The sequence below is a fragment of the Poecilia reticulata genome, chromosome 5 (genome assembly GCF_904066995.2).
Source record: "Poecilia reticulata chromosome 5, P_reticulata-male-v2, whole genome shotgun sequence".
In the NCBI taxonomy this organism is placed as follows: Eukaryota; Metazoa; Chordata; class Actinopteri; order Cyprinodontiformes; family Poeciliidae; genus Poecilia; species Poecilia reticulata.
Genome location: NC_088834.1, coordinates 1508600 through 1520757, shown reverse-complemented (window position 1 = coordinate 1520757; position 12158 = coordinate 1508600). Strand labels below are relative to the sequence as shown.

Below are 12158 nucleotides of genomic sequence, written 5' to 3'. Positions count from 1 at the left end.
AAACTCAACCAGAACTATTGAGTCTCCCAGTCCGGTTCTGCTCAGCTTCTCCCTGTCAGCCCGGCTCCATGCTGAGGAATGAAGGGTCCGACTGGAGCCTCGGCTTTGATTAGAGGAAACGCTGACATCACCGCGTCTCGTTGGCTCCTGGCCCCGACCCGGACCGACGGACAGGTGTGCTACTGCCGACGGGCTTCTCATAACACCAAGAAGGAAACATTTTTATTAGGATGTTTTTACACCTGATAGTCTGGTAGACTCGGTTCGAATTGGGACCAAAAACGCATCATTTGCTCCATTTTCAGCTGCTGCGGTTCGCTGTCACTCTGCTGTTCCCCTCCAAACCGGGGGGGGGGGGACAAATGTTGCACTGTAGTCCACTTCCTGCTTTGGGAGCAGTCTCAGGTCCGCTTGGTGTTCACACACGTTTTCAAACCAAACCAGAGCCGGGTCGGTTGAAGTTTGCTCTTTTTGGTCCACATCAGAGTTTTGATCACACATTCACTCTCCAAATGAATTAAACTTTGATTAAAGTGGACTAAACAGGGCTGGTGTGAATGCAGCCTTAAAGTCAGAGTGTGCAGAAAATATGTCTGGTTTGGTTTGAATGTATATGTGAAGGCCAAGCAGACTGGAGACCGCTCCAAAAGCAGGAAGTGGACTACAGCGCAGGGCATTCTGGGTAAATACAACCAAAGCTAACGTGTTAGCCTAGCGCTAGCAGCAGAAATGGCTCCTGGTCTTCAGCCAAAAACTAAAGAGAAATCCTTCAACCACTAAAATCTGACGCCTCCATCTTGTTTCCATCTGGCGAAGAAGGAAGTTGCTCTCAGCGTCTTCAGAGGTTTTTGTGTTGTTTCCTTCGGTGGTTCTTGGTGCAGCGCCCCCACAGGCCAGGAGGGGAACAGGTTGGTTAGACTCAGAGCAGCTGCATGTGGAGCAGATGTTCTGGTTCCGCAATCAGATTATCTGATGGAAAAACCACCTGAGACACATCACCAAACTTAAAATATTTCAAAACGTGTTAAAACAGGAACCAGTCTGTCTTTGAAGCGAGGTTCAGTAAGTGTTGGTTTATCTGCAGTCATCAGAGCTTTTCCTGGTTTTGGCTGCGGGTTTTGAGGAAAACAGAAATGACGGCAGGCCTGGGCTCCTGGTAAAACAAACTCAGAAGTTCAGTGTTGATGCATAATTTAAAAAAAATTGAATTATCCATTTAAATAATTAAAACATAAACCCACCAACGACAAGTGACAAAGTGAAATCAGCAGTAACAATTAAAATCATCATCATTTTCCAGTTTGTTCTTTAATCATCAAGCATCACTGGCAGGAAACAGAAATCTGTCATTTTTAATCAGATTTTATTCATTTAGGTTTTACAGTGCTGGCTTATTTTAACACTGTTGGCCTTTTTAAGGATGTTAATTATGCAGATTAACCAGGAACTGTACGAACTTGTTCAACCCCAGTGAAACATGGGTGTTATAAATAAAAAAGGCATTCTTGTGTTTGACTGTACTGGCATCTGAAACACTCAGATTCCTCCAATAGTTCAGTCTGTGGATCATTCCTGATGGGGAGGGGGTCAGAGGTTCGCACTGATAGCAGTCCGAAGCTCAGTCACTTTGGAATTTTTTATTGAAGACTAGTCTAAACAATTTTCCCACATTTGGAGCAGGTCAGATTAGCACTTCATCACTGGTTGGTATTTATACATCAGGGATTCTTCACATGCTTTACGGAAAAAAGGACATCTTGGTTAAGGAATACAAATGACTCCATCAGATAAGTGGTGGAAAAAAGGGGGCGGTACTGAGTATAATTCACTTAATGTTCCTGCAGAACGATTTCCACCAATCAGGATGCAGATACGGATCTGAGGAGAGTCTTTCTGTTTTTGTTTTGGGCCGTCTCTCAGACACATCCTGACAACGTCAACAGTTTAAGTGAGTCTGTGTTTAAGAGCACAATCTCCATCAGTTTATCTTCCCGTGTTTAGTCTTTGCAGCCTTTGGTATGCAGTGTGAAAGCCCACTGGAGTGGGGCGAGCCATGTCTGTGGCACAGCAGTATGGAAGGCCCTTCATAAAGTCTAAAATTAACAATAATAAATCATAACAGTCACATTTTTATTATGTTAGTCATTCATTTATAAATGTCACACTAGCAAGCTAAAACTACTGAGTTAGCTTGCTAACTATTTAGCTTGCAAACCAAATATTTAGTTTGAAGTAAGCTAATTATTTTGCTTTAGACTTCCTTAAAATTAAATATTTAGCTTTAAGCCACCTTCAGACTAAGTATGTAAATGTTTAGCTTGCTGACTAAATATTTAATTTGAAGTTAATACATAAATATTTAGCTTGCTAACTAAATATTTAGTTTAAAGTAAGCTAAATATTTAGTTTAACTAGCTTCAAAGTAAATATTTACTTTTAAGCTATTTTCAAACTATATAATTAGTTTGTAAGCTAAATATTTAACCTACTAACTAAATATTTAGTTTGAAATAAACTAAATATTCAGCTGTAGGCCAGATTAAAAGTAACTATTTAGTTAGGCTGCTAACTAAATATGTAAATAGCAAACATAACATAAAGCTAAATATTTAGCTTAAAACTAAATATTCAGTTAGCAAGCAAAACAATTTAGATACAAACTAAATATTTAGCTTGCCAATTAAATATTTAGTTTAAGACTGTGATGTTTATAAACGTAGGAATAACATGGTCAAAATGTGACTGAAATCTTTTTTTTCTCTAAATTATACGAATTATTGCTGTTAATTTTTGACAGTGTAACTTTACAAACGGGCCCCATACAGCAGCGTGTCTGAAATATCAGCTCTTTTGCTCCGTGATGGTTTGCTTTGCAGATTTCAGAGAAGTTGGAACAAACAGAGTCCGTTTTCTGTGCCTGCTACCTGCAGCCGCAGGACTCCACCACCATCTCCTCGTACTGCTTGTAGACGACGTTGTTGGCCGAGTCGATGTAGAGGATGCTGATGGAGCTGAGGCGCGTCGGGACGCAGCAGGTGGGCGGGGTCGTGTCCGGGTCCATGGAGTTGATCAGGGTCTGGATGATGGCGTGGTTGGTGGGCTCCAGGTGCGAGCGGATGGGGAAGTCACAGGAGCCGTCGCAGTGGTAGGCGTCGTACTCCAGCGGCGCGATGATCCAGTCGACCCAGCCCATGTCCTTGAAGTTGACGTGGAGTCGCCGGCGGTGGCAGCGCGGCCTGGACTTGGCCACCTGGTGCTGCGGGAGGACCTGAGAGGGAATCCGGAGGGGTTTCTTGGCGCCTCTTGGCGGAGGAGCTCGCCTCATCCGTCGCTGGTTGAACAGATACTCGTAGACGGTTTTGTTGTCGTGACCCGAACGTGCTTTGATCTCGTTGTAAAAGAGATCTCGCTTCTTGCTCTTCCCAAACGCCAGGAGGAATGCCTTCTCCTTGTTGGTCCTGCCGGGTCGAGCGAAGCCCAGAGTCCGCAGGTCCAGCGGACGGCCTCCTCGGTGTTCCAGGGCCTCCAGCTCTAAGCACAGCTGCTGGTTCTTGAATCCGTTGAAGACTTTATAAATGTCAAACACTTCCCACTTGTTGCTGAATCCGCCCAGGAGATCATCCACCGTCCTGGACTGGAGCAGAGCCGCTTTCTGCCGGCCTGAAGCGCAGCTGTACAGCTTCAACCAGGGCACCGAGCCTCCGTCAGCCGCCGCCACGGAGACCGGCTTCCTCAGGATGCGGAGCTCGGCCCCCAGGAGCCCGTCCCGCTCCAGAGAGCTGATGTTGAACTGGTACCTCTGACGTCGCAACATGGACCCTCGATCATCTGCCAGAGACGAAACAGAGGTAAAAAGGTTAAACTGGCAGTTTCACACACTGCAGATTTGTTTTAAACAGCATCTGTTTGAAGAAACTCTTCCAGCTGGACATATGTCTAATTATTTCAATTTATTACGTGTTTTATACAACTGTTTCCACTTTGTGCGTTAATTTGAAAACAGCTTTGCATGATGATGCCCTAAATTTCTGAATTTTTGGCGATGTGTTGAACAATAACGTCAAAAAAGGATAATCAATATTTCTATCACCTGTAAACGACTAACAGAAAATTGAAAACTGATGTGAAGTCGACAGCCACTCTGTTGTTCAGCTTAACTGAAAACAAAGTTAAACTGAACAGTTCAGTTTAACTGAACTGTTGTTCAGTTGTTCAGTTGAAACATTTGTGTAAACAAACAGTTATTTCAGCTTTGATAAGTGATGTTTAATGTTTAATCAAGTTAATTGCATGGTCTCCAATTAATCACATTTTAATCGCCACAATAAGCAATATTTTCAATTCAAAAACAATTTTTGTTGCTAGATTTTTGAATAAATAGACGTGAAACGTCTTTAGAAATGTGGACTGTGGACGCTATTAGCAACATGTTTAGCATCCGGATGCTATTTTAGGCTTGAATAGCTTTGCTAATAAGCTAACTCCTTTTTAGCACAACTTGAATGCAACAATAGTCTTTTCCAGCATCCAATCAGATCAAAGCAGAAATTTAACCCCTGTTGGCCATGAGAAGAAACATTGTCGTCCATCGCTGTTGCCAACAGAATTCCCTTGTGCGTCAGAGTTACTGGCGTACCAGAAACGTGTGATTATAAAGGTTCCATTCATTACTTTTGTATGTAAAAAAATTATTGTCTAAAGTTTTTTTAACTCGTTGAAATCTCTGTAATTAATTAATTGACATTAACAGATTAAAGTCCTAGTCCTATAAGACGTCAACATAGAAACATTTATTTTAAATCCTGTATTTACGTTCAACATTGACAGACCTTTGTGAAATACTGCAATATTGAAAGGAAGCAGCAGAAAATCTATTTCTCAATGGTTATTTTGTCACATTTCTGAGCTCAGATTTTCCACTTCTGTTGCATCTGCTTCACAAAACAAACAGCAGGACTATTTAGTCACTGCAAACAAATGTTTTTGTATCAACTCTGTTATTGCACCACAGGAAACTCAGCAGTGGCATAGAGGAATGAAAATGGTTCCTCACTGCGTCAGATCATAAAACCTGAACAGTGTCCCATTGTGTCAGAGAGGAATACGGTTAAGGATCACATTTAATGTGCATGTCTTTAAAAACTAATTGGGAAAAGAACGTGAGGTTTTTTATTCCTCTCAGATTTTACACGTCATGCTAGAAAAACCAGAGATAATTTCACTGAAAAACTCAAATGTTTTACATACACACAACATATAACTGAGATGGTTGACCAACATGCGGGAAGTAATCAAAGCAACAACCCGGGTGTGTTTTGATGATAGGAAAACATTATAAAATTATATAAATCTAAAAAAAGTAAAATTTACAAAATTTCCCCCCCTTTAAATTATGAACATTGTAAAATTACTGAATTTTTTTAAATTACTCTCAAAAGTGTGTTTCTGATTGTCAATAAAATATTTATTTAGTGCTTCCAAGTTGAGAAAAATATATTCTAGAATGAAGATCAGGGATCTCTGTGCATAGAGGTTTGCACTACAAAAACACAAAATCTTAAGAATTTTTTGTCTAGTATTTTAGTACACTTGAAATAAGTCAAAACCAACTTAAATGAGATTTGCAGTAAGAAATATGAGCTTGAATTAAATAACTCCTTAATATTGATGGAAAAAATTCTAACTCTATTGGCAGATTGTTATACTTATGGCAAAATGTCTTGTAATAAGTGAAATAATCAAGTACTTATTGATCAATAGTAAGGACATACTTAAAACAGGCTGCTGTATCTAGCAGAAAAATTACTTGTAGGTTAGCTTTGTCTTATTTCAAGTGTATTGAAATAATTGCACCAGAAATTGGACTAAAACGTCTTGTGTTTTTGCAGTGTGGTGTCCTGCAACTTGCAGATGTGTCCCTGTACCTGAAATGACTCGGTCACCTCCTCTGTGCTCAGTCCTGCTCCTGACGTGATTATGTGACTGAGATGTATTGCAGCAGAAAAACATCTAAAAGTTGCAGGACTCTGTCCCTCCAGACCTGGAGTTCAGGACACCTGCTATAGATATTTTTCCTTTTTGTGCCAGTAAAGGCTAATGAGTTAGTTTTCCACATAAAGTTGTAGAAACATGGAGAGCACTATGAGAGGTTTTGTTTTCTTTCAATGGTAGAAACCAGCAAAGGTCATCCAAATGAAACCCAGCATAGAGATAATCGAAAACACACCCAAACACGCGTGTTTGTAATTGTAGTATTTTGAGGACCTTGGCTCATTTGAGACTTTCTGAGGACTGTCACACTAAACCGAAACCGAACCCCAAACCAAACCCTGAAACCAAGCCTGAGCCTTCAGACTGCAACAATGTGATGTCCTTTCTCTTCCAAAGATGTCCTGAAACTCATCACAGTCCTCAAAGGAACCTCTGGTTCCTCACACAGTTTATTCCTTCTCACGACACCCCTCCTCCCATCCAGCACCGCCAGAGCGGTAAAAAGTACATTAGAACCAGACAGGGAAACCACATCTGACCACAAACAGGCCTGCTATTACAGACCTGCAGCTATTCCCCACTGACAGCAAACCAGCATCTGCTACGGAGGAAACAAACCATCAACAGCAAACACACACACACAGAAGAGAAAGAAATGTTGGCACTTCTCTACAGACGGCCTGATTAAAGCTGAGAGGAATTTGATTTCACAAAGTCTCACATACTTTTAAAGCAAAAAGGTTGAAAATGTTTGCAAGCTGCGAAAATGTTTACAAGCTGCTGAGCTCTCAGGTGTGGTCTTTGTTATCACCTCAGACTTTACATCCTTTAATGTATGAAAGAAAATCCAAACTATTTCAGGCACTGAGCCCACATGGAAAAGGTTTTCATGGAGATAATTTGAGCTTTCTAAATAACGTTCTTGGCCTCAGATTTCACCTGTCACAGGCTCCAGGCGAGCGGACGGTGGGTGGGCCGTTAGGCTGATCAGAGCTGCAGGGAACACTCAGAGAGAGCTGGTTATCGGAAACTTTTGTTTGAATAGCTGATGTAGCTAACGCTACGTAAAGAGGACTGATGGGTTTTCTAAATATTCATTTTTCTTCTGACAGTGGGTAGATTTAATGTGAATCCTGCTGCTTTCCGGGATGGCTCTGGTTTATTTTAATGACGTCTGCTGTGTCTCGTGATGAATTTAAACGAGGCAAGAAAAGAAAACTACAGCAAATTGTAATAAAATGTTGGGTGGTACTGGCTGCATAGCTTCCAATGCATCACAGGGATGTTGCTGGTTGTTTTGTTTCCTTGTAATTTTATACTTCTGCACATCTTGTATTTGGTGGTAAAAATGCGAGATAGTCTCATCTTATTAGCCGAGGTATTCTGGATGAGAAGGTGTTCAGTACCTCCCCAATTCTGTCTCCAGGCTGCAGCATCAGGCTTATTGCTGTGTGAGTTACAGTCAAAGTGGTTAAATCCAGGCAGGTAGAGGTTGGGAATCCGATTTATTTGGACTTACACAATTAATAGATGAGACACTCGGAACAGTTTGCTCTGAAATGCTTTTACTGCGGCTCTTTAGGGATCCAAGAGAGCATTTCAAAGTCGCCCAGGGGGTAAAACAACAACAATAAAACAGCAGAGAAAAAAAGGAAGAAAGAGAATAAATAATAAAGATTTAAAACAGTAACACACAAAGGAGGAATGAAAAGTGAAATGAAGGAAGACTATAAAAAGGGAAGGGAAGCTGTAAGGTCATCAGCCTCTTCTGTGAATATGTGGTCAAGGTCGACGGCGTCCTGCTGAGAACTCGCTGAACAAATACAGGCTAAATTACAAGTGCATTAAGTGCTGGAAACATAAACCTTCCAGCAGCAGCAGAAATATTAAACTTTGGTCATTTAAACATTGTTTCAAACAGTTTTACACGGTAAAAACAACACGACACCAAAGGGGGCCTGGAGGAGCGTTTATTTACCCTCCTGGAGACGGATATCGCTGAGAGCCCACCAGATGTTGGAAACGCACAGCTGCAACTCACAGACGGGGAAAGTCTGCAGTACGTCCACAACTGGATCAGAACAAACACACACACCTACATCCATGTTCCCAGGACTGCTCCATGGAAGCACTGGGAAGTCTGCTTTCAGACTCTGCAGACAGAGTTACATTAAATACGTTCTGAGGTTCTAACAAGAACCAACATTTGCAAAAGGAATCCAGAATCAGAGCTTATATTTTCTAAATGCCTCCTGGTTTTTCTAACTAACCACAACTTTATCCTAGTAATTGAGACGATAACCAGACGAATCGTATCGCTACTCGTATTTTCTGCATTTGACAATTTTTTTAAACATGATGCAAAAATCTGAAAGAGTTGTAATCTGTCATTTTAACAGATTACAATTCACACATCTGACTACTTGGTGGAGTGCAAAGAGATCATCAATCAATAACGAAATTCCCACATGACCATCATCTCTGACCTGGACATTAATCTTGATGCTTCTCGCTGCCCAGAGCTCTGGACGCTTTGCGGCGCTGCAGCTGGGGGATTTCCTGCTGGTGAGCCGCGGCGCGCAGCAACAGAAAAACCATCAATCACAGAGTTTTCCCGACTTCTGATCACTTAAATTGGTACCTGGTTATGATGTCACCAGGTGACTCTGATCTCAACCAATCACAGAACAGATGCTTAGGACAGATTAATGTGCCGAAACGTTCGTCAGCTGATCAGCACTGAAGTTATCTTTGAACCTAAAGAAGAGCGATTCAGTTCTTCCAGCTGAAAACTAGAGGTCAGGATGAACTCTGACCTGAACCTTCAGAGCCACATAAAGACAATCACAAAGTCGGTCTCCTATCAGCTGAAGAACATTTCCAGGATTAAAAGATCAATGCTTCAGCATCAGAGAAACTCATCCATGCATTTATCTGTAATCGATCTATAATTGATTACTGCAGCAGCGTATTATGGTGCAAAATACTTTGAACTGCCTTCTTACTGAAATGTTTTGTACAAATAAACTTGACTTTGCTTGACTTTCTGCCGTCAAGCTAACACCTGTGACTCAGTTTCTTCATTCTCCCAATATTCCACCTGTTTATAGATATAGATAATCATTCTTTCCTCACACCTCAGGCCCCAACATGCACTTTGTTCACAGAAACACGTGTTGATAAATGACCAGTTGAAATTATAATACAGTCAATGAGCACAAAAAGCCAGAACACACCTGGGCTTTATAACGGGGATCTCATAAAAAACTCTGGCTCACCTGATCATTGTTGCGGCTCATAGTTGTGCTGCTGCGTCCTGAAATCAGTGGCTGTGTTTTCGGCAGACATGCACTCAGATATTTGATGTTTTGCTTCAGCTTGTCTGGTTTCCGGAGCCACAAGTGACATGAACACTTTTAAGGAGAAATTACATTAGCCCAATTCTTCACTAAATAATTTCAAAACTGTAAATGGATAAAAACTGCTGGAGGGAAATTGAAACATCGTCCATGGAGGAGGCTGTCTGCAGAAAGGTGGCGCTCTCTCTGGGAACGGTTTGTAAAAACAAAGCAGAGAATGTAAGGAGGGAAAATACACTTTTCATGTCTCCATTTGTCATTCTGCCCTGCAGAGCAGGCTGCAGAAAATCATGAGGATCCTTTTCTCTCTTCCTCTCACACACCCAGCACCGCCCCCCTCTGGTGACCTGCAGATTGCAGGTTGACCCCGTGCACTCCACACCCGTCCCCCTCCTCTTCCTCCTCTTCCTCCTCTTCCTCCAGAGCTCTATCTCTGTCTTGAGTTGGACCTGATCAGATGCATGGCTCTGAAGCTCCAGAGTATTCACTCCTCCGAACATGATTCAGACAACATCCATCTAATGTTTTATTGGATTGAAACAAAACTCATCTTTTTAAAGTTTAGGTAACTACCAAAACCTTTTAAAACGGGAGCCACAACTGTGAAGTTCAAAATAGTCCTGGGCCACAAAAACTGCATCTGTCTTGTTGTGAAAAATGCAGAAACGATTCTATCGAAGAAGCAAACTAAATGAAAACATTGTAATTAAATTATTACATTTCATAGATTAATATTTATACAGAAATTATCTGCAAATTATTTTAGATTCATTGTAGGCCACAGATTGCTGTTTAAAAAATTCTCCCATAAATTAGTTTAATTCTACCTTTCAGTAAAGCTTTTTGGATGTTTGTGATGCTAAGAACTAAAAGATTGATAATTTGTGGTGTTGCTTAAATTTTCTTTTTTTAAATATTATTTTACATCTTTTTTGATCAGTGAAATTCTCATCACCAGCTTCAGTCTGGTGAAATAAATCTGCTATTTTTGAAACATTCCCGAAGGCCCCAAATGGGCCCTGAGCCGCACTTTGGACAACCCTGACCTAATGTCGTTATTTCCTTCTTTATTAAATGGTCAAAGTTGTTTCACATTAACACAGTTGAAGCAGATCTTCATGGTTTCGGGGGGAAACTCACCGTGTCCTCTGTCCACGAAGCTGGTGATGGTGTTGGCCAGGCCGGCCTCATGCAGCGCGCTGCTGTTCAGGTCCCCGCTGCTCAGGGACCAGTACAGGGACAGCATGTAGTCGTGCGGGGTCACCAGCGGCTGCTTGTCGCCCAGTTTCTGCCTCCTGGCGGCGGCTCCGCGCTGCGCCGCCGGAGGAAAGCCGCCGCGCGCCGCCGCCGCCGCGGCGCTCGCCCTGGCGGCGACCGTTCCCGCAGGTTTCCCCGGTGAATCTCCAACTCCGACACCTCCTCCTGCATGTGCGGGGGCGTGCGGTTTGACGCGTGCATCCGCAGCGGGAGGCCAGGAGCGCGCAGCCTCTTTGCGCCCCAAGTCCAGCGCTCCGGTCGGCTGCTCCAGCTGCTCCAGCTGCTGATGATGGTGAGGATGAGGATGTTCCCGGTTCCCTCCCGCAGTCTGTTTGCCTCTCATCGGGGTCGTGTCGGCTGTAATCAGCGGGGGTCCTGCGTGGGGTTTCCAGCTCCCTGCAGCGGGGACCGGCTGCCTCCCTGCGGGGTGCGCGGATCCACGGTGGGCTCCTCCTGTGCGCTCTGCGGGTCCGCTGCGGCTGAGGGAGCCGCGGACAGGATGCAGGTAGAAGAGAGTCCAGCAGCTGAGCAGCAGAGAGAGACGCGTCACAACGTTCATCCTAAAGCCCTGAAGCGCGCCGGCAGGCCGTCATGGTACAGAGCACAAAGTCACTTCAGGATCAGCGCAGCTGCTGCGCTGGAAGCGGAGCAGAGCGCAGAGATGTGGAGGCTTTCATCCTCAGGTCAGACTCTGCGCGCTGCAGGAAAAACTTCTGATCCGATCAGAAACAGAGAAAATAAAACTCAAATCAACGCAAATCAAACCGATGCTATAAAACTCCTGCAGACTGTATCCTTCCCTCTGTCATGCTGAGGAAGCAGGAGGAAGCAGATTGCAGTGGAAGTCCCGCCAGCGCCAGAAGAGCTGCTCTGCTGGATTTCTGGAAGAAACTTCTTTAAATCCCACTTTTTTTTCTTCCATGAGAGGCAAGAATGGCGTAATGCCGCTGCCTCCGTTTTTTCTCTTTTCCTCCAAAAGTTTGAACTCCGTCCAGTGAAAATATTTCACACACACACAACCTCTCTCTGTCTCTCTCTCTCACACACACACACACACCAACAAGCCAACCTGCAGGTGCTCCAGAAATCCTGCAGCAAACCTGAGCGCAGGAATTGGGGACGGAATTCCAGAAAGCGGTTTTAATTACCCCGTGATGTCATGCTGTCCAGACTCATTTAACAGCAATATTTCACCCCAAATCTTCCTCCCTCTTTTCCACCGATGACTCACTGAGACTGCAGCACGAAATGGCACAGAGTGACCCCCTCAACGCGCAAACACCAGAGGAGCGGAGAGTGCTTTATGGCGCTGAAGGCGAACTGTTTTAACTGCTCTAAAGTGATGTGAGCAGCATCTCAGAGGCCCCGGAGGGCCCCTGAAGGGCCCCGGAGGGCCCCGGAGGGCCCCTGAAGGGCCCCTGAAGGGCCCCTGGTGCAGCTGCATCTTTTAGTTCTTAAAAGTTTCAAACAAATCATAAAACAACTTGAGCATGGACATAAAAATATTTGTTTCAATATTAAGTCAAGATGTTCATGTTTTATCTATGAGTT

The 12158-nt window shown here is 43.4% G+C and overlaps 1 protein-coding gene across 1 annotated transcript; it reads right to left on the bottom strand.

Moving 5' to 3' along the window:
- Positions 1-1291: 1291 nt before the first annotated feature.
- On the bottom strand, positions 1292-11604 carry gdf5 (growth differentiation factor 5). The gene is made up of 2 exons (XM_008408251.3): positions 10491-11604; positions 1292-3828 (listed from the first exon to the last, which is right to left on the bottom strand). Exons 1-2 carry the CDS (start codon positions 11164-11166, stop codon positions 2921-2923), a joined length of 1584 nt encoding a protein of 527 aa, XP_008406473.1. The 5' UTR covers positions 11167-11604; the 3' UTR covers positions 1292-2920.
- Positions 11605-12158: the final 554 nt, after the last annotated feature.